Below are 23,560 nucleotides of genomic sequence, written 5' to 3'. Positions count from 1 at the left end.
ATCCAGCCTACAGAAAGTCATAGAACATTGGCCCACCTGATGTTTAAAAATACCTAGATTTATGCTACAGATATTTATGATCCCAGAAGACAGAATGCTCTGACAAGCCATATGGACACACAAAGTGACTAGGTGGTATTTCTAGGAGTCATCCTCTGACCTGAAGGTGTCAGCTGTCATCACCCACTGAACAGGTGACTTTTTGAGTCATTATGATACTAGGATCCTTCTGACCAACACTGTGGACCATCAGACCACACCACCTTCTCTGTACGGCTAAAATAAAAACAAGTGAATACTGACATAATATAAAATAAATCTAACCAATTTTTTTTGGAAACACTCTGCACTTTCTTTTCTTTATGTCTTCACTGTATTTTTTTCTTCTTTGAAACATTTAATTTTCCTTTTGATTAAGTGAGTTCTACTCAGTTCAACTGCCAGCCCTTGAACCTTCTTGATAACTGCCTCCCTCTTATGAAGTCTTAGAGCATCTCTCTTCTCGATGTGGTGACCTTTATTATAGCAGTAGTGCACCTGCATTGCCCTCTTCCCACTCCAGGTACTTATTTGTATAGACATCTACTTGGAGTTTGGAAGACTAAGAAAACTAGTCTTATCTTTAACCTACTTTGTCCAGTTGACCTAAAATTGAATGTTTTTTCTTGCTTTTCAGTTACAGATGAGGATACAGTTAAGAGATATTTTGCCAAGTTTGAAGAAAAGTTTTTCCAAACCTGTGAAAAGGAACTTGCCAAAATCAACACATTTTATTCAGGTGAGTAGTCACACAGAGAAGACACATCCTGTGGTGCCCTCAGACTTGTTCAGTGTCGTTCGAAGCTACCTTATGCTAGCTTCTGCTGCAATGATAGGTTTGTTTGGATGGATTAAGGACGTGTCTGGCACTTTCGTGCCTACACTTTTATATAAAGTTACCTAGGTCCCCTTACAGTTAGAAGACCTTCAGAGTTATAGACTTGATTTTACCTTTTTATAAGTTTTTATTGCTACCTCCAGATTATTGCTTAGGTTAACTTTATGTCCTTTCATTGGCTAACACACTATCTGCATCTCTTTAAAGTACTGGTCCCCAGAGTGTCATCTGCACAGTGCTATTGGAGTTTGAGAAAAAAGTATTAACTTGTATTTTCGTATGTGCAGCTTGTTTATAGGTTTGTGTTTACTGTACTGTAGAGATTAGTAAGGTGATGTCCTTATAGTGGATCGCCTAGAACACTGCCTTAGGCATCACAGATCTTGTGGAGCCTAGACGATAATTAGATAGTTTTGTGGGTACAGTATCAAATCCGTGAGTTAGATTCTCAGAGATTTCATCCTGTATTCCCTCGTACTTTGCGGAATTTACCCCTTCCTGCTATGAATCACCTACTGGAGGTAATGATCAATAATGAATTTCTACTCTTGGCAAAGACTTTGGAAATACCCTTTAAAGACTTAGTACTATCATACTCATTAACAAACAAACAAAAACAACACCCCCTGTCCCCCTTGTGTGGGTTAGTCCAGGGATGACTACTCTTTTTCAAAGGATGAGTTTTTTCCTCCTATCTTGTATACAGTTTTTGGAATCATCTTACTCAGATGATCTCAGCAGCCTCCAGATGGGCCTGATTGTTCTTTTTATGGCACAGTGGGAGATTGGATGGAGAGGTGCCAAAACCCTAAAAGGCTAAATCCAACATTCTTTTAGGTGCCATTGTTTTTCAACATCAGCACTGCTGTGTCTTCTGCAAAATGGATTTTTGAGCATCTGTTATCTATGGAGTTTGATACTCCTATGTATTTGCTACTCCTGAACTCTTGGTTGCTCCCTGAGAATGGAGATGTCCATCTCCCATTTAAAGCTTTATCTCAACTTTCTGCATAACCTTGGTGACTTAATTACCTGTGTGGACAGTCTGCTTTGGGTTCCACTCTACTTTGACTTATTTCTCTCTTGGCCATACTTGGCCAGAATTGTTCTCCTCCACATTAATAAATCTCAGTGTAAGCTTCTATGACCATATGTCCCAGGATGTTTGAAAGCGTGAAATGGATAGGTCTGCAAGAAAGAATTGTGCAGAAAGAATTGCAGTGTCCCGAGGACACATGTGACTTCCTGTTTCAAGGTAGATGGTTCAAGGAAGAACCAGCCACAGAATCAGAGAGAAGGACAGCTATTGTGGGAGGTCTCTGTGGTTTGAATCTTAACTGCCTCTCACAAACTCGTTCCTGAGGTGGGGTGCTGTCTTGAGTGGCTAAGGAACCTTTCAGGATCATGGTGGATCATGGACAGCAGAGCAGGCCGCTGGGGTGTTTTTGATGGTCACTCTTGGCTCTTGGTTGTAGTCTACTTTCTCTACTTCCTGCTCCGGGTGACGTGAACAGTCTCCACCTCACACTGCTCTGCCACCCCTCCCACTGCTGGGCTCAAATCTGAGCCCCTGAGCAAGACAGATCTTACCTCCTGCTTCTGTCTTGTATTTTGGTTGCCATGATGCAGGAGGAAGAGAATTGGAAAGAGTGGGTCTACATTAGGACAATGCTGTTAGGTAAGATCTAAGGCTGTAAATGAAAAGCATGTGAGGTCAGGTCTACTAATGTTTTTCGTTCACTGTGATGTTTTTAGGAGGGCTCCCTGATCGAATCTAATTGGTAGTTTGTGTTACAACAGTATTTCTTAGTTTACAGAGAAAAATAAATATCTCCTCTTAGTAATAAAAAAATTTATAGAAAAAAATCTACTTTATGACTAAGCATGCAAATATACAGATGTTCTCTCTTTTTTTTTTTTTTTGTTGGTTTTTTTGTTTTTCAAGACAGGGTTTCTCTTTGTAGTCCTGGCAATCTTGGAACTTGCTCTGTAGACTCAGAGATATGTCTGCCTCAGCCGGGATTAAGGCGAGCACCACTGCACCCTGCTACACCTTCATGGTTCATGAGTACTTAAACGTACCCTTGAGCATGAATACACACGTTTTTAATCGAACAGCACTGTATCTGCTTTTAATCTATTTTGTTTTTATACTTTTCTTTTTCTGATTGATTTTTAAGATGCTGATTATAGTCTACTAAATTGTGTGTGTGTGTGTGTGTGTGTGTGTGTGTGTGTGTGTGTGTCTCGTGTGTGTCTGTGTGTCTGTGTGTCTGTGTTTTAAGATAAGGTATCACTGTGCAATTCTGACTGACCTAGAACTTGCTATTACATAGACCAGGCTGGTCTTGAACTCACAAGTTTGGACTAACTTGACCTTCAGAGTGTTGGAATTAAAGGCATATACTAACACAACCAGCCCAAATTGGCTTTGAACGCTGGTCTTGACCCATATTGTGTTGCAAGATTCAGTTTAAAACGTGATATCTTTGAGTAGGTCAATTTTCAAAAGTTTTTTTGGGTTAGCTATTATTAAATTTTTTTGGACGCTGTGGGTTAATGACTTATCTGTGTGTATTGGCAAGGCCATTGGGGTACAAATTGATAGTTACTGACTGAATTTTTGCCAGGTCAGGAAATGGTAAGTAATATGAAAACATGGTTGGCAGAAATAGAATTTGGCAGTTGTTGGAGACAGTATCACTTTCCTCCCTATTTAGCAGCTTCCCGCACTACAGATTGTCTTATAGACTCCGGTCCTCAGAGACTCAGGTAACTGGTGAGTTTTGTTAAGAATTGAGAGGAGATCTCACTGTTTACCCAAGGATCCGTCCTCCTGACTGGAGCTTTGCAGTAGAGCTCATTTTTATCAGCTCACCTTCATCCACTTAGATCTCAGCAATTACTTAATACCTGAAAGTGGTCAGCCTTAAGTGACTGAGCCATGATCCAAACCTTCCAGTTCCTCCCAGTTTTGTGTCTAATCATATCCAAAAGACAAAAATAAATGTGCTAGTTCCATCAACTGATTGCACTTTGAAATTTTTAACCTTAAGTTTTTGTTTTAGTTTACTTTTAAGATTTAAAAAAAATGATTTAACCTTCCTAAGCTGACATATACTTGCTTATAAAATAAACAAATTAATTCTACTTGTTAAAAGTAAGAAGCCATTTTCAATTGAAAACCTGACATAAATTATTTTCTTATTTCTTATTGTATGTTTTTGTTTAATTTTAAAAGGGCAATTATTTATATTTATAGAAAAAGGTTTCCGCAATTGAAAGACCATGGGTAAAGAGGGAAGTTTTAAAAATGGGGACCCCAATTTCCTAGATAAACACAAATATGAATATCTTCAGTAAAATACTTGCAAGCCAAATTCACCAGGACATTTAAAAGTTCATGCATGATCAAGTTAGTTTCGTTTCAGGAATGCAAGGATGTTTCAGTATAAGTAGAATTAAGAGCCCCAAATCACATGATCATTTCAATAAATGTAGAAAAAAATCCTTTGATAAACTTAAACATCCATCCCTTCCTTATAAAAACCCTGAATAAAACAAAGTAGCAATAGAAGGATCATACCCCAGCACAATGAAGGTGGCATACGGCGGACCTGTACATAGCCAGTATAGTAAATGGGGACAATGAGCATTTTCTCTAAGTGAGAGGTGGGCATCTCTTACTCAGTGTGGACTCTTAGCCAGACCGTTAAGACATGAGAAAGTAAACAGGATGCAAAAAGAAAATGAAGTCAAATTGTCCTTGTTTGAAGATGATATAGTCCTACACTGGAAAGACTTTAAAGACTCTACCAGAATTCTTGGTTTGATAAATAGAGCAAAGTAGCAAGATATAAAGAAAGCATTGAAAAGGTAGCTATTGTATAGCCAGTAGTGAGCTCACTTAAAAAGAGCCGGGGATACAGTCCCTTCATAGTTACCTCACATCAGAGAGGGTGGGAGAAGAGGGGGTGTGAATGTGAGAACAGGACAGGCATAAGCTTACTGCACACGCTGAAGCTCTGCAGTGAAACTCTGAAACCCCAAAGAAAGAACAAGACAAGATGGATGTTCTCTTATGTTCATGAGGTAGCAGATTTATTACTATTACTAGCAGGTCAGACTTGCCAAAGCAGTCTTTACACCCAGTGCAATGCTATCAAAAGTCTAATGCCATTCTTCACAGAAATAGAAAAACAATTGTAAACTTATGTGAAATACAAAAGACACCTGTAACCAGAATTTTGGCTACGTTGAGGGTTCCTTTTTCTTCCACCCTTCTCCACCTCTCTTCTTTTCTTTCAACCACCCCACTCCCAACTACTTGTTGCTGATGGGGGATATTGAGTTCCTTGAAGCAAATTTGATCTTCATTATCAGGATATCTAATTATTATTATTATTATTATTATTATTATTATTATTATTATTATTATTATTTCTCCTCCTCCTCTTCCTCCTCTCCTTCCTCCTCTCTTTCTTCCTCTCCTTCCTCCTCTTCTTCCTCCTCTTCTTCCTCTTCTTCTTCTTCCTCCTCCTCCTCCTCTTCCTCTTCTTTCTCCTTTTCCTCCTGCTTTCTTTTCTGTGCGTGGCTACTTAACAAATCACAATCCATAGCATCCAACTACCAACCAGCCAACAGCTCCCCAGCTCCTGTTGTAGTATAGTATTTATGTAGCCTCTGAAGATTCCCCAGAATTCCAAACATCACACACTCCCAAAAACTATCTGCAGCTGGCAAAGTCATGCCCCTGCTAGAATACAAGGCAAAACATAGTCATCAGCTGTGGACAGTATGAAACAGCCCCATATCCCATACCTGGGATTAAAATGAAAACATTCTTATAATATTTCTGTGTTTTTAAGGAAATGAAAACTCTCACTAGACCCCAGTATACAAAGCCATCTGAGTGAAAACAGCAACCTATAACGTTAGGTAAGGTAACTGAGCTGCAATGATCAAATGAGATAGCACAAAAATTGATGGAGAAAATGTTCAGCAGCTTCAGCCGCCAGTGAAATGGAAATTAAAACTAAATTTAGATTGCATTTTACTCCATTCAGAATATCATCAAGAAAACAACAAGTGTTGGTGAGGATGCTTAGCTAATATGGAAATTAGAATGGAGGTCTATCAGTAAAACTTAAGACTGTGTGGTCCAGCTCTAACATTTCTGGATATACACCTAAAACAGTCAAGTTAGCTTACACAGATACCTGCATGTACATGTTTACTGAGGTACTACACACCAGAGTTACAGTCATCCTGGGTGTCCATCAGCCCATAAAATGTGATGCATATGGTAGGTTATTCACAAGAGAAGACTGCTCAGACATGGGGTTAAAACAATGGAAAGTCCTTTTTAGTCAGCCAGCAGCTATAATAGGTGTTTGGGATCCCTGTGTGGCCCTGAACCTTTCTCACGGTGAGCCTTTAAACACAAAAACCGTGTTCTGGGCTGATATACTTCTGGGCAGTTAACAAGGATAGTTAGCTAGAAACAGAACTATAGAAGCCAAGAAGTACATTTTGAGACTTTACCAGAAGGGGTTTTATTACTGTGAACAGACACCAGGACCGATGCAACTCAGAAAGGCAAACATTTCATTGGAGCTGGCTTACAGTTTCAAAGGTTTAGTCCATTATCAGTATGGTAGGAAGCATGGTAGCGTGCAGGCAAACACAGTGCTAGAAGATCCAAGAGTTTACCTCTTGATCTGAGGTTAGCCAGGAGGAGACTAGATTCCACAGTCTTTGAGCATAGGAAACCTCAAAACCCACTCCAACAGAGGCATACTTCTTCCAACGAGGCCACATGTATCCAATAAGGACACCTCCTAATAGTGCCACTCCCTATGGGCCAAGCATTCAAACACATGAGTCTATGGGGGCCATAGCTATTCACACCAACATTTAGATGTGGATGGAACAGGCCTTTGTGTAAGTGTTGACAGGTGGTGCTGTCTGCGTGCTGAGGTTACAGCCTGAGTGACACACTCCGTCGTGGAGTCATTGTGCTGAGGTCTCACAGCCTACTAAAGCTGGGCCCCATTACAATACACAAACACAGTGCGTTTAGGTCTTTTGGTATTTAAGGTGTGCAGTACCAAGTGTTCAGAGCCCAAATGAAAGCAATATAAAAATTGCATATAATGCAATAAGAGTAACTGTATTAAATGATTATAGTGGCCCAATGTAAGTTTCCCTTGCATTTAGAAAATTCAGTGAAGTCTACACTAAATTAGTGAGATAGTAACATTGCAAAGCTGGTAAACAATAAAAATAGTCTAAGATACTAGTTATATTTTATATATTTTAAAGGATTAATCTTTAATTTTTACAACAATGTAATTGCTTTGTCGTTCTAGCAAAAACTAAGTTCATTGGAGTAAATACATATTGATTTTTATTAGCTGGTTACAGGGGTGGTTTAATTGATCCTGTATATTATTGAAAACTTACCAATGTAACGACCTGCTCCTAAGTATCTAGGTGGGCCCAGTGGTAGTGGGGATTGTACCTGGGTCAAGAGTAGTCTTTACCTGGTGAGTAGCTGTGCTGCCAAGAGTGTGGTTGAATGTTTGCATTATTGGGTATGCACGTGCGTACTAGGAGCTAGGAGCTGTATTGATTTGTTTCAGTGAAGGTGCTGTGTCTAGAAGAGCAGCTGCTCTGGGACAAAACACTTGGTTAACAGTAAAATCTGTATTTCCCAAGTTATCCAACTCTCTACAAAGTCAAGTGTCACCTTAAGTGGCAGTGTACATAGGGATCACCACCCTTTGTCTTTCAGCTGTGTGATTGTGGCACCTTTAAAGTTTTATTGTGATATTGGGAAGCTATGGGACCTGACACTTAGCTCCCTGTACCGCATTTTCTTACTTCTGGATCACAATCAGGCTGGAAATCTTACTTGTAGCCTAATATCTATATGGTTGCCCGTTTTGGGACTGAGAAGGGCCATAGGGTGAGTCGGTAGGCCAACTGTGTGCTGTGAGCTAAACCTGGGTATGTACTTGATGGTTTGAACATTGGTTTGACTGTTAAATCACAGTAGTGTTTGTGTCAGTTCATTGTTATCATAGGCATAGTTCTAAGACAGCCCTCAAGCACAGAATTCCTGCTATAAGATTTTTTTTCAGGAATAATCAAGGTTCCAAATTATTTTTTTATTTAGTAATGATGATTATTCCAGATTAGTCTAACTTGTTAGGTGAGTCCTTAAAAGGGACTGAGCTAACCCTGGGGGGTGTGGTGGGGGAATAGAAAGTAAAGGAGGACTTGACTCAAGAGTTTCTCCATTGGTGACTTTGAAGATGTAGAGAGGTTAGAGAGGTCTCTAGGAGTTAAAAGCAACCCTCCAGTGACCTTCAACAGAGAAGTGGTGATCTCAGTCTTAAGGCTACAAAGAACTAAATTCATCTACATCCCAGTGAGTAAGAAAGAGGAACACGAACTCTAGATGGCCCTGAGCTACACGGAGCTATATCATGCTTGGTTCATTCAAGTAACTAAGTTTGTAGTGATTCGTTATATAGTAATACAAAACTAATACAAAAGCCAGTGCCTGTAATTCTAGAAATGTCTGGAAGTTTCCTTTTCCTCAAAGGCACAGTCATTCTAGAAGATGGCCACTAGGCCTTTTGAGGAAGGATTGGGAAAAGGTGTATCATGTTTTACTTTGAGAATGGCAAGAGCAGTCAACTGCTGTGTTTCAGTCAGGGGTCTAATTGTGTGTGAATCAGCTCTGGGTCTGAAAACACGTGCTCAGTTGACTAAACCAGCTGTCACTAGACTGTGCAGTGAGCAAGCTATATTCTAATAGTTTGCCCATTGTTTCATTCCTAAGAAAAACCTTGTTCAATTAACCACAGCTAAAAATCTTGTGGCTGAACCTTTCTAGTTAGTGCTTCATCCAGTTGCCTTTTATGATAAGCACGGCCACTTTGGTTTTGGTGGTTAAACGCTACCACCTCACCCTTCTATTCCAGAGTCTTTTTGTTGCCACTGAAATCAAAGAACCATGATGGGTTCATGACTGTGCCTATTCTGTGGTGGAAAGCAGACTCAGAGCTCTTCACCGACACAGGTGCTTTCCTCAGTGACTTACTTCCTACTGAAGGGATTTTTCTGGGCCTCCTGGGAGAGAATGTAGTTGGTTTTAGAGATGGAGAGAGTGATCTCTGGGATCTGTTTATAGATCCCAGATCAATGGAACTATAAGGATGGATTAAGTCAATTTGGAAAGAGCAGTGAAACCCGATTTTAGTTTTAGTATAGTTTAAAATCATCAGACAAACATGAAAAATAAATTATCAAGCATATGAAAATGAAAGTCAGGTGGTTAAGAACAGAGATGAATTTTGGGAGCATCCAATAGAAATAGCTTCTGAGAATCAATCATGCAAAGGAAGCAGCAGTACTAGAGAATACAGAAAGACTGAATGTATAATAGTCTCGGGGCAAAGAAGGCTGGACTCTGAGAGGATGGGTCATAGAGAATTCCTTTTTATCATTATTGTCTACTCACCACTATTTGCCAAGTGCTAACTCTGCTCCATGGCATTTTTACAGTTCATTTAATCTTTACAAGTACTTTTTAGGAGAGTTGTTATATCTTTACTTCACCTGTGAAAAGCTTGCAAGAGTTGAAATAAACTGAACTAAAATTATAAGAGTGATAGCAAAGAGTTTAACATAAATCTGCCTAATTCCATACACTAAATTATGACCTTAGAATGTAATTTTAACAAGTAATTGACCTTCCTACCAACTGATACTGCATCTGTGAATCAACCAATACATTTAGGAAAACAATCAGGAGAGCAAAAGGCATAGCTCAGCGGTAGAGCATTTGAGTGGCATATATGAGACCATGGGGTCCATCCTTAGCACAGCAGATTGTGTGGGGTATGTGTATATGTAGAGACCTACATAGCCCCCACCCTGATTTTGTTCCCTGGAAAAATTGAATCTATATTGAGGATGTACCTACAGTTTTTTAATGTCATTCTCTAAACAATACACTATAACAAGCATTTACATTGTATTAATATTGCAAGTTAGAACTTAAACCTTTTTCCCACTCATGATACCTTTTTTTCATTTTTTTTTATTAGATATATTTCTTTACTTACATTTCAAATGTTATTCCCTTTCCCGGCTTCCTATTCGTCCCCATCCCCTCCCCCTCCCCCATACGGTTATTCCCCCCATACTGCTCCCCCCCCCCATATTCCCCTGCACTGGGGGTCCAACCTTGGCAGAACCAAGGGCTTCCCCTTCCACTGGTGCCCCAACAAGGCTATTCTCTGCTACATATGCAGTTGGAGCCCTGGGTCAGTCCATGTATAGTCTTTGGCTAGTGGTTTAGTCCCTGGAAGCTCTGGTTGGTTGGCATTGTTGTTCTTATGGGGTTGCAAGCTCCTTCAACTCTTTCAATCCTTCCTCTAATTCCCACCTCCAAAACATGTCTCTCAGGAGAGATCTATATCCGGTCCCTGTCAGCATATATTTTCTAGCTTCATCAATCTTATCTAGTTTTGGTGGCTGTATATATATGGGCCACATGTGGGGCAGGCTCTGAATGGCTGTTCCTTGAGTCAGTGCTCTAAACTTTGGTTCCATATCTCCTCCTATGGATATTTTTTTCCCCTTTTAAGAAGGAGTGGGAGCATCTCCACATTATGGACATCCTTCTTCTTGAGCTTCCTGTGCTCTGTGGATTACATCTTGGGTAGTTCCAGCTTTTGGGCTAATATCAACTTATCAGTGAGTGCATACCAAGTGTCTTTTTTCTGTGATTGGGTTACCTCACTCAGGATGATATTTTCTAGTTCATTCCATTTACCTATGAATTTCATGAAGTCATTGTTTTTAATAGCTGAGTAGTACTCCATTGTATAGATGTACCGCTTTTTTTTAATCCATTCCTCTGTTGAAGGGCATCTGGCTTCTTTCCAGCTTCTGGCTATTATAAATAAGGCTGCTCTGACATAGTGGAGCATGTGTCTTTGTTGTATGTTGGAGCATCTTTTTGGTATATGCCCCAAATTTTTACTCAACTTAAGATATGTAAAATAGGATGGCAGATAACATATTTACTGGTAATAAATAATAAATAGATTTTAAAACAATACTTTGATTCATTTTACCACTTGTTAAGGATGAATACTGATTTGTATACTAATGATAAGTGTGCTTACTTAACTGTTTCTAATTAATTGAATCTTGGCTCATTCTCTGATACTGTAGGAAATAGAGCAACCTTAAAATTTTTCAGCACTTATCAACAGTTTATAATTGTCTTTAATGATAATTTATAGTGACTTTATAATTGTCAACAATGACAATGACTTGTTTCACATTAAATGTGTAATAAACAATGGTATAAGGGCTATCTTAGAAATTGTTAGAAATTTTTCTTAATCTCAAACTGAAATCAATTTAATGATATTTTAAAAATATGAATTCTTCCAGCCTAGTCTACATAAGGAACTCTAGGACAGCCAAGACTACATGGAGAAAGTCCCTGTTTCAAAAAAATAGCAAATGTCTATCTGTCTTAAAACAAAAAGAAAGAAAGAAAGAAAGATAGAAAAAGAAAACAAAGACAAAAATAAAACAAAAACCCCAATAAGTCAAAAATACTAAAACAAAGCAAAACAAAAAAAGCACACAAGAAAACATGGAGTCTGTTTTGTGTTAGCATGGGGCCTGTGGTTGATACATTCTCTATTGGAAAAAAACTGATTTTCCTTTTCCTAGTATCAATTGCAAATGGCTTCTGATTTGAGGGTAGGACTTTGTATCTATCTCTTCTTATTGTGTTGAACAACATAGTTTTTTTTATAATCAAAATTTAAAGATAAGAATTCTTGAAACTGTCTCCAGACATTTCAGACCATCAGTTATAACTCGTACGTTTAGATTGTTTAGATTGTTAGATTGTTGTTTCAGTTAAACACTTCAAGATATTTTCTGTAAATGCCTCTAAAGAAACTTTAAAAAACTTTTTATTGATACTTTGTGAATTTCACATTATATACCCCAATCCCACTTGTCTCTCAGTCCCTCCATATGAACCCTCCACCCTTCCAACCCACCCCTTCTCCAGGAAGAAATCAAAAAATTACAAAACAAGCAAGAAATATCTCATATGGAAGCTGGGATGTGTCACACAGTATGCCCTTTTGTCCACACTTGCAAATGTTCATTCCAGTGAGTCGTTGGTGTGGTTCAAGGCCGCTGGCTTCTGCTATACAATCTATCAATACTGGATGCTCGCTGGGACTCCTCAGGTGGCCTGTTGTTGCCCTGGGTCATGGAGATCCTGCAGCTTTGGATCTTCAGGACTGCCCCTTCACAGGCTCCAACAGCTCATAGATGGAGTAGATGTTGGAGTGGACCAACCCAGAGCCCTGGATCTGGGCCTGCATGAAAGTTGAGCTGATCAGGCCACCAGCTCTACTGCACCCATCCACCAGGGCCACCTCTCCCCCTATGCTTAGGTGAGGGACTGGCAAACTCTCCCACACCCATGCCATCAGGGCCACTTCTGCATGACACAGGCAGAGGCCAGGTCCAGCTCTCCCATGGTCACGCCGTTAGGGTAAGCTTAGCTTACTCAGCATTAGGACAGCAACATGGCTCCAGGCAGCAGCCCAGACTACTGGCGTCTACATGGAACTTTGGTGATAAAATAGGCCATAGACATTGATACAGACCCCATGGACCCAGACATGGCCCTCTGTGGCAACATGGGCCCAGATATCACCATGGTCTCAGTTAGTAGCACAGCCTCCTCCCATCAGGCTGTTCTTCACCACTGTTTCTGCCTCTCTTCATAGTGCACAACCTTTTCTCTTTCTCTCCCATCTCTCTATCACATACTTGCTCATTGGCCTCTGATTAGCTTCTGTCCATCCAGGCTGCATTGTAGCCTCAAGTGCATATATTCCTTAAGGATCTTTTCTTTTTTACTTACTCACTTTACATCCTACTCACTGACTCCCTCCCAGTTACCCTCTCCCACAATTCTTCCCCCAGCCCTCACCCCTTCTCCTGAGTGGGTGGGGGCCCCCAGGTATTCCCCCACCCTAACACTTCAGGTCTCTATGAGGCTAGGCACTTCTCCCACTAAAGCCAGACAAGGCAGCTCAGCTTGAAGAACATAGCCCACGTACAGGCAACAACTTTTGAGACAGCTCCTACCCCGCACCCCCAGTTCCAGTTGTTCAGGACCCACATGAAGACCACATTGCACATCTGCTACATATATTCGGGGGAGACCTAGGTCCAGTCCACATATATTCTTTGGTTAATGGTTCAGACTCTGAAAGCCCTAAAGGTCCAGGTTTGTTGGCTCTGTTGGTCTTCCTTTGGAGTTCCAGTACCCTCTTGGACCCAAAATCCTTCCTCCCATTCTTCCATAAGAGTCCCCAACCTCCATCCACTGTTAGGCTGTGGGTGTCTGCATCTGTCTGAGTCAGCTGCTGGGTGGAGCCTGAATATACACTGTTTTGATATTTAAATGATACTTAGAGGGATGGTGGCAGGAAAATGCCCAAAGTCTCTCCTGTACTGACTCGGCTGTGTTCAAGGAGCAGGGAGCCTGTGTACATTCACAGAAACGGCACTGTGCTTCCTAACACAAGTAGTCTTGGTTCGTGTCTGAGCAGATGTGTGTACTCACGATCAAGGCTCAGATGAAGCTGTGTACTGCACCCTGGATGAGCACTGTCAGCTCACTACTGGTTGTTGTCTTGTTTGACTTTGAGTTAAATTTTGGTCATTACGTGTTCAGAAAGCTTTGCTGTTGCCAGATGTTTTGAAAACCTCATATTCAACTACATAATTCCACCTGGTTATGACCCAGAGTTTAAAAGGCTGTATAAATCTAAGTAACCGAAAGGTAATTTGAAGTATTTCTGCATTTGTGTAGGTCACCTGTTAGAAACACTTGCAGATTTGGGGTCATAGAACCTGTCCGTGTTATACGGAGGAACACTGTATATGTCTAACAAAAACACATTTATCCAGAAATAGTCTCGTTTTTAACACACAGTGCATTAGTTTTAGTATGGTTTTAAAGAACTTGTAGAGAAGTTATGAGGGACAATGGGAGACACAGCAGGCACAGCCTCAAGTTCTAGTTCTAGTCCTGTTTATGTGTGAAGTTGTACAACCAGAAAGTTTTTCTTAAACGTGTTTTTTTAAAGCTGCATTTATTTAGTGCGTGCACATGTACCTCAGTGTGTTTGTGGAGGGCAGAGGATAAGTTGGAGGAGCCTTGGGTATTGACTTGGCAGGCTTGGCAGCAAGTGCCTCTAGCCCTTTGCTAGACCCTCAGAAATGTGTCTTACAAAGCTCTTTTAAAATAAGATACATAACACAAAAAAATCAGTTTTGTTTGTTTGTTATTTAAGTGCTGGGGATAAATCCCGGGGCCTCATGCACACAGGCAAGCACTTTACTAACCGGGCTATATCCTTAGTACCAGCATTTACTCTCTGAGAGTGTGTAATTTCAAGTATAGTCACAATGTTGTAAATCACCCTATCTAATTCCAGAGCATTCTTGTTATCCTTTAAAGACATACTACCCTTTATTCCTGCTAGCTGTCACTCTGCAGTTCTCCTTCCCTACTGCTAATGTACCTTCTGTCTCTGTGCTTTCCCCCATTCTGGACAATTCCTGTAGGTAGAGTCTGATCCTTACTTTTCTGTATGGCTGTGATCTGTTCTGTGTATATGTTTGCATATACAGCACACTACCTTTGTTTACCCATTTATCAACTGAGAGACATTTGACTGATAGGAGGACATGTTTATTTATGTATCAAGGTTTTGTATGTTTAGTTCTGTTAGATATATAGCTAGGATCATGTAGCTGATCACATGATAAATTCCATGTTTAACTTTTTGAGAACTCCAAACTGTTTTCCAAATTCATTGTAATGTTTTTACTCTTAGTGACTCAACTTTGTCTTATCTATGAAAAGAAAGGATTCAGTAACAGTTTTGCAGGGAGGAAAGTTTGAGGTAGAATGCACAGGTTCTAGGCCAAAATGCTTTCTCTTATTGTATTCTACATATCTTGTATAATGTTTTCCCTAGAAATTCGAGGGAAGCAAAATTAGTATAATCAAGAAAAATTTAGAATTCAATAAAATAAAAATGATTCAAAATTGAGCATGTTTATCACTTTTATAATATAAGATTAGTAGCTGAATACATTTTATTTTATTTTTAGATTTTCAAAAAGTTTTATCTGTATGGGTGTTTTGTCTGCATATGTATCTTTAACCTGTTTGGATAATGCTCTTTCCTTATAGAGAAGCTGGCGGAAGCTCAGCGCAGGTTTGCTACACTTCAGAATGAGCTTCAGTCATCACTGGATGCGCAGAAAGAAAGCACTGGTGTCACAACATTGCGGCAACGCAGGAAGCCAGTGTTCCACCTGTCCCATGAGGAGCGTGTCCAACATAGGAATATTAAAGACCTTAAGCTGGCCTTCAGCGAGTTCTACCTCAGTCTCATCCTGCTGCAGAACTATCAGGTGCTTAGTCTTCCCCACAGAATGGCTTTGTGAAATAAGACTCCAGGAAGGAGAATTACCTTGGTGTATACCAAATCCCCTAAAGACTGAAATCATCTTTATTCTTGAGGTTCTTGGAATTTAGATATTTTTGTGGAAAAAAAAAAAAAACCAAAAACCAACAACCATGTACTAGAATTAAAACTATTAACAAGACTTGTTTTTTAAGGTGTGTGTGTGTGTGTGTGTGTGTGTGTGTGTGTGTGTGTGTGTGTGTGTGTATGTGTGTATTTTATAGGGATAGCTCAGCAGATAGAGCCCTTGCTGCTCAAGTCTGAGCACTGGAGTTCAGGTTCCCTGAGCCCATATAAAAGCCAGGCAGGCATGGCAGCCCCCTGTAATTCCGGCATATAAGAAGCAGACAAGAATTTCTCAAAGAGTATGGTTAGCCAGACTAGCAGAAGCAGAGAGCTCTTGACTCAGCAAGACAGCCAGCCTCAGTTATATAAAGTGGATAGCAAGTAAGGAAGATACTCAAATCAACTGTGAGCCCATACACACTTGGTTAAAAAAATAATGTATGCAGTTCTTAGGGGTATCTTTTGACTGAAAGACTGGCAGTTTGCTTCATATTTAAACTCTTCAATGAATAAAAATAAATGTCTGTCACAGTGTTGGTTATGTTAATCTTTCTATTCCTAACCAATAGCTAAAGTTCAGAAAAGCAGTGGCTCTTTTTATAACAGGCATTAATAAAACAAAAGAAAGGCAAGTTTCTAAATACAAAGTACTTAAAATCCATTCTACAATGATCACGTTGTGAATATGGGTACCTTTCCCATCAATTTCATAGTTTCTTTCTTCCTTTAAAGATTTATTTATTTATTTTGTATATGAGCACACTGTAGCTGTCCTCAGAACACTAGAAGAGGGCATCAGATCTCATTACAGATGATTGTGAGTCACCATGTAGTTGCTGGGATTTGAACACAGGACCTCTGGAAGAGCAGTCAGTGCCATCTCCCCAGCCCCATAGTTTCTTTGATGATTCAATGTTTTAACGTTCAAAGAAGAACCCACTTGAGAAATAATTCAGCAGAAAAGTAATAATGTGGAAGAAATAAATGATAAATTCCCTTGTTTTCATTAGATTCCCCAGTCTGATCTGAAACCTGAATTCCTCCTGCCTTGGCCTTCCGAGTGCTTGGTTAATTAGACACACACCTAGGCCCCTTTTTTGACATATTTTTCTATAGCTTTGTAATTTAATTTTTAAAATTCATATCAATAGCTAAATATTAAAGAAACAAAATACTTTCCCATAGGTTTTTAATTTAGTCTTAACTTAGTGCTCAACTGTTCAGAATACTTGTTGCTCTTCTAGGGAACCTGAATTCATTTCCCAGTAGCTACACCAGAAGCGTCACAAGTCTCTGCTGTATGAAAATAATTCTATTTACAAGTCTTAAAGTTCATATATATATATATATATATATATATATATATATATATATATATATATATGTTGGCGTGCCTGGTGGTCTGTATGTACATTGCATGCGTGCAGTATCCATACAGACCAGAGAGTGCATCAGGTGCTCAGCACTGGAGTTACAGGCAGCTGTGCCTCCCTGATGTAGATCCTGGAAATTGAATCCAGACCTCTGCAAGAACACCACATATACTTAACCACTGAGCAATCTCTTTAGCCCCAAGAATTGTTCTGTTTTAAAATGAGGAAGAAAGGAAAAATTTAAAGCCATATCTAGGGTTGGGTAAAGTGTTTTTTATGAAAACATAAAGAACTGACTTAAGATTCCTAAGACAAAAGTAAAAAGGCCAAGTTTGGCCACACTGGCCTGTTATCCCAGGTTTGGGGAGGAAGACAAGAGGATCCTTCGGGAGTATTGGCTCGCCAGTTTGGCCATATCGGTGAGCTCCAGGTTCAGTGAAGGAAAGATGGAGAAATCTACGCACATGCATGAGCACATACTGTGCTGCCTGCAACCACAAACACGCACACGCACACACACACACACACACACACACACACACACACACACACACACACCAGTTTCATCATGCATATGGTACAAGGAATAGATTCTAACAAATGCACAAGAAACCTTAGCAGACACAGACGGCCTCACATAGATCTAATCAGGACCTGCAAATTCTTGCTCTCCTGCCATTTCAGATAACGAGCACAAGTGAGCACAAGTGACTAGAATGTGGGAAAACGCAGTCTTTTGATTCTATAGAAGGTGAAGGAAGGTGGAACTTCCACCACTGTCACTGCCCTGTGCTGTGGTCCTTTCTCCTTCTCACTTTCGTCCCGAAGCTGAGATGAATGGAAAGAAAGCAAAAGTTAAGAGACCTGGATACCTATCTGCTGTTCTCACGGTGTTCATGCCTGTAGGAGGGAACATGCTCTTCTTTACCATTTGAAAAAAGAAAAGAAAGAAAGAAAAAAGAAATAAGAAATGACCCTCTCACACACACTCACAAAAAAAAAAAGAATTAAAAGAAATGGATTCAGTCAATGATGAACACAAGACATTTCCTTTTTTTTTTTTTTTTGTTTGTTTGTTTGTTTTGGTTCTTTTTTTCGGAGCTGGGGACCAAACCCAGGGCCTTGCGCTCGCTAGGCAAGCGCTCTACCACTGAGCTAAATCCCCAACCCCACAAGACATTTTCTGAAAGGACTCTTTTGGCTAAAGCAGTAAAACAACCCATTTTGAAATGGTTATATGTGGAAAAGTTGGAAATAAAAATGTTTGGAGCTTAGAATTTTCAATAATTTACTTGGACGAAAAATAATGTTCCTCGTGGGCTTCTGCCTTGTATTCTGTGACCAGAGAGCCTTACCGCTGTGGGCAGTGCGGGATGCTGCTAGGAATGTGCTGGTGCTCCCGGGCTCTCAGAATGCGCTCCGTCAGCTCAGTCAGTGTCTACTGCTGCACTGTTTTAATCTTCTTTATTGATGCCACGAGTGATAGTTGTAATTCTTTTTTCTTCCTGTAGAATCTGAATTTTACAGGGTTTCGAAAAATCCTTAAAAAGCATGACAAGATCCTGGAAACATCTCGTGGAGCAGATTGGCGAGTGGCTCATGTGGAGGTGGCCCCATTTTATATATGCAAGAAAATCAACCAGCTCATTTCTGAGACAGAGGTACAGCACCCACTTGCTTGCCATATGCGTTCAGTCTTGTTTGTGTGTATTTTAAAGAAGTAGTTCGCCATTTTGTTCTGCAGGCTTTTGTAAACTGCTGGCTTAGAGTACATATATTCTTATTTAAGGTCTTTTTATTTGCTTATCAGTACACTTATTAAGAGGCTAGCAAGACATTACACACATGCGTATGTATGCATATCCCTTTCATTTAGAATAACTTACACAGAACTTGATCATTTCTCTTTCAGGCTGTGGTCACCAATGAACTTGAAGATGGCGACAGACAAAAGGCTATGAAGCGATTACGGGTCCCTCCGTTGGGAGCTGCTCAGGTTAGAACTTGCTTCCAGAGCTTGTTTCCTTTTGCATGTTTAATAACACAATATTGTTGTCTGGTGTCGTTACCTTAAAGGGCTTTGTAAGGAGTTGCTACTATTCTCATTCAGAAAAAAATTAGGTTCTAGGACCCAGGCATAGTGACACATGTTTTAATCCAGTGTTTAGGAGGCTAAGCCAGGATAAGAAAAGAGGGGGGTTGGGGGGGAGGAAAGAAGGAAAAAGTCGATGTGAGCCTTCATATCATAATGAGCTGCAGAGCCTTGCCCCTTTCTCTTAGTGCTGCCCTAGCTCCCTCCCCTGCGTGTTCTTATACAGACCTGCTTCTTAGTATTATCTGCTGAGATGAAGCTCTTTGTTGTTGTTCATGATATGGGAGATTTAGATGTACTGGGTTACAATATAGCATTTCCAAAACAACAGTTATCCCCTATAAAAGAGGACGGGGGGTGGTGCTATTAAATGCTATTTATATAGCATTGAAGTCATATCTCTGTCTCATAAAACCTGTCTCAATAAATAATTTTTATCAGAGTATTTTATGTGATAACAATGTATTGAAATTAATAATGAAGAGTTTATATATAATAACCAACATGTATTAAAATTAGAATTAATGTTATATTTAACAGGAAAACACTGAGATTTCCCTTACAAGACCAGAAGCAAATTGTATATTCAGTCTTAGGACTGTCATTAAACTCTTTCCCGGTTATTATAGCCAATGTGATAAGGTCAGAAAAGGACATAAAAGGCATTCAGGTTAGAAAGAAAGAAGTAAAACTGCTGGAGGTTTTGTTGTTTTGCTGTTTTGTTTGTTTGTCATCAGTGACTTGATGATCCATATAGCTACCACAGCTAATCGGGTTAGTGAGCTTCAGAATACAGTGCCAGTTTACAAAGAATCAAGTGTGACTGCACATCAAGTACAATTGACAGTAACAAACTTACCCAATAATGCCACCGAAATAGATGCAAAAGACCTTTACGTTAGAAATTACAGAACTGAAATAAACTACAGGCCATTTAAATGAAAGACATGTTGAGTTATGGCGTATTGGGTAAGCTCAATTAAGCCGTTTCTTAATTTTAGATGTATAGAATAATCCATCTAAAAAACTGTCAGTAGGGGTGGAGTGTGTGTGTGTGTGTGTGTGTGTGTGTGTGTGTGTGTGTGTGTGTATGTGTGTGTTGGTACACTAGTTTTAAAATTCATGGAAATGCAAAAGACCTAGAGTTAGCCAGTATATCTTTGGAGCAAATTAAAAGATTGAAATATTAGCACTACCTAGTATGAAAATCTGTTAAGGCTGGAGTAATCAAGGTAGGGCATGATAGACAGTACTTCATTGGGATGGGATAGAATCTAAACAGAGATGAACATATGTATACATCTAACTTTCAGTACAGACATAAAGCCGGCCAGCAGAGGAAGAGTAATGTGTTCCACAAATAGCCGGGCAGTTGGATCTCTATGCAAACGAGACATGAGCCTTTATTTGTGTTTTATACCGCATATCCCTAGACATCACGTGGACCTAAAGTAAACCTAAAACTAAAAAGGTTTAGAAGAAAATATAGGAGACAAGCCATGGCAATCTCGGGAGACTCAAAGGCTTCTTAGAAAGGACATCAAAAGCACCTCATCTAAGTCATCAACAGATCCTCAAAAGACTCTGTTAAGGAGAATGAAGTGTATTAAACTAGGAGAAAATATTTATTAAAATATGTTTGGTAGACAATATATTTTACTGAGGACATATGGAGAACACCAATACTTAGGAGTGAGAAAATAACCTGAACTTCGTCAGTGCTGTGCAGGTGGAAAATGAGAGCAAGGCCAGGTCCACAAGGTCAGCGGTCCTGACCATCGAGACGTGCAGACTAAACCACAAGAGATGCTCACACCTATGCTTAGAGGAACAGAATCCCATCTCCTCTGCTGCTGATGGAATAAAATGATATTACCGTTAGCATTTAGTTGAGGAGTTTCCTAAACAGTTAAGTGTATATACCATATGATTGGCTGTTGTATTTCCTAGGTATTTATCCAAGACAAACGCAAGTGTATATCCTCAAAAAGACGTCTATATAAGTTTTCATAGCACCTTTATTCATAATGGCCAAAGCTGTAAACAACTCATGCCCATCCGTGGTAAATGGATAAACAATTGTGCTGTATCTGAACACTTCATTTCTACCCAACCTGAAAATAATGTGTTGATACATTCCACAACGTATGTGAATCAAGAGAGAGAAAGAAGGCAAATTTCTAAAAAGTATATACTATATGTTACTCCATTTACTTAATACTCTAGAAAATGTAAACCAGTGAACACCAAAGAAAAAAGCAAATCAGGCTGGAGAGATAGTTCAGTGGTTAAGAGCACAGGCTGCTCTTCCAGAGGTCCCAAGTTCAATTCCCAACACCCACATAGCAGTTCACAACTGTCTGTAATTCCAGCTCCAGGGGATCAGAAACACTCACACAGATATATGTGCAGGGAAAATACTAATGGACATAAAATAAAAATAAGTAAATCTTTTAAAAGAAAAAAGAAAGAAATCACTGGTTCCCAATTAAGCTGCTATGGTGGAGATTAGGTTTTGGGTAGAAAGGAAAGAAAACAAAAAGGGGCATAAAGAAGTTTGTAGGGTAGTGAATGTGTTAGTGATTTGGTTTTGTTCACTTCCCTTTACTACTTCCTATATAGCCGAGGCTGGCCTTGAACACCTGATGCCCTTGCCCTTACCTCTGGAGTGCCCCACCTACAGACATGTATCACCATGCCTTGCTCAAATACTGCCTTTGATCGTCTTCATTGTGGTTATGACTTCATCAATATCCATATGTATGAAATCTTGTAAAAATCTTATCATTTTATACTTTAAATCTAGTGTGTGTGCAATTCCTTGTATGCCAGTGAATTCAGTAAAACAGTATTTTAACAAAACCATAGACACATCACAGTCAGACCGATTAAAAGAGAGAGAAAAGCTATAAAAGCTCCAGAAGAACAAACATAGAACTTGTGCTTTAAATGTATATAGTTTATTACATCATTTATATGAGAATAAAACCTTAAGAGGAGAAAATTAATTTTAAAAATTCAAGTGTTTAAGAATGTGTTTAGAGGAGGCATGAGGAAAACATGAAGTGGTTTTCAGTGAGGAGGGAAGGTGCGCAGTAAGAGCGGAGGGACCTCTAAGAGGGTGGTGTCTAAAGACAGGGCATGCACTGCCTGTGTTCACTGTACAGCCGTGTCTAGCACTCTCAGTGGTGATAGGCATCCTTCTGTCCAGAGAATGTAGAGTGCAATTGTTGAAACTAAAGTAGCTTTAAGAAAAGATAAGTTACTGTCTTCCTTCTAGATACTTTCATTCTGAAACTGACAATACAGCTAGCTCTTGTGACAAGTAATTAGAGTTTCGATGTGGTGTGTGTGTGTGTGTGTGTGTGTGTGTGTGTGTGTGCGCGCGCGCGCGCGCACGTGTGCGTCTGTGTGTCTGTGCGTGTGTATGTGTGCCTGTGTGTCTGTGTGTGTGTGCGTGTGTGTCTGTGCATGTGTATGTGTGCCTGTGTGTCTGTGTGTGTATGTCTGTGTGTGTGTCTGTTTGTGTGTGTGTGTCTGTGTGTGTATGTCTGTGTGTGTGTCTGTGTTTGTGTGTGTGTGTCTGTGAGTGTGTGTCTGTCTGTGTGTGTGTGTGTGTCTGTGTGTACATATGTGTGTGTTTTAAAGGTCTAATTAAGTTTACTCACTTATCCTTAACACTAAAAAATTCATGTTTATATCTCTGTCCTCCATCTCTTAAAAGAAATTTCTGTTTGCTTTAGAAAAAAGGTAATTTTAAGGTCAGTTATAGATTTAAAATCAAATTATGACAAAAAAGAATATAATTGTTCCTTGCACTAGAGGTTTTTATGTGCCCATCTCTTAAGAACTCTAGCACAGTTTAAAAGTTGTCATTTGACGGGCTGGAGAGATGGCTCCAAGGTCAGGCATGCTTGCTGCTCTTGCAAGGGACCCTATTTTGGCTTCCAGAACCTACATAGGAAAGGCAAAACCACCTTAACTCCAGTCTCTCTAGCCTCTGTGGGTACCTGAACACCCATGGTGTACATAAACTCAGACAGACACATATACATGTAAATAAAACAATAAATAAGTCTTTACATTTTTTATTTAAGTTTTCTCAGTATAGTTTGTGTTCTTGTCTTTTCATTATTCATATTACAAAAGAGTAAACTCAAATTGAGTAATTCTGACCTTCAAAATGTAGAAATAAATGCATTTTATTTTTATAAAATTTAAATGCATTCTAAATCATTTAGAGAAAACCTACTTCATTGTATTAATCTGAAGCCTAAGATTACCATCTTATTTCATGACACCTGTTTCTCTCTCCCCATCTCTCTGTCTCTTTTCCTTCTTCCCTCCCTCCCCTTTCTCTCTCTCTCTCTCTCTCTCTCTCTCTCTCTCTCTCTCTCTCTCTCTCTCTCTCTTGCTCCTGTGTGTGCGTGCGTGCATGCGGGTGCATGTGTTTTGACCAGAGGTGGAGACTGAGTGTGTTCCTTAGTCCTTTTCCAGCTTGGTTTGGAGACAGTCTCCTAGTGAACCCAGAGCCCAG

General features: G+C 39.7%; 1 protein-coding gene across 2 annotated transcripts in view; it reads left to right on the top strand.

Moving 5' to 3' along the window:
* Nucleotides 1-23,560, top strand: part of Xpr1 (xenotropic and polytropic retrovirus receptor 1) — a 144,733-nt gene that overhangs the window by 73,102 nt on the left and 48,071 nt on the right. For both annotated transcript variants that reach the window (XM_039090615.2, NM_001105992.1), the window contains 4 exons: nt 677-778; nt 15,216-15,439; nt 18,443-18,592; nt 18,844-18,927. In XM_039090615.2, the coding sequence (XP_038946543.1) occupies nt 677-778; nt 15,216-15,439; nt 18,443-18,592; nt 18,844-18,927 (560 nt within the window). The remainder of the gene's footprint in view (nt 1-676; nt 779-15,215; nt 15,440-18,442; nt 18,593-18,843; nt 18,928-23,560) is intronic.

This window comes from Rattus norvegicus, chromosome 13 (assembly GCF_036323735.1).
Source record: "Rattus norvegicus strain BN/NHsdMcwi chromosome 13, GRCr8, whole genome shotgun sequence".
NCBI lineage: Eukaryota > Metazoa > Chordata > Mammalia > Rodentia > Muridae > Rattus > Rattus norvegicus.
This window is presented reverse-complemented; position numbering and strand designations above follow the sequence as displayed.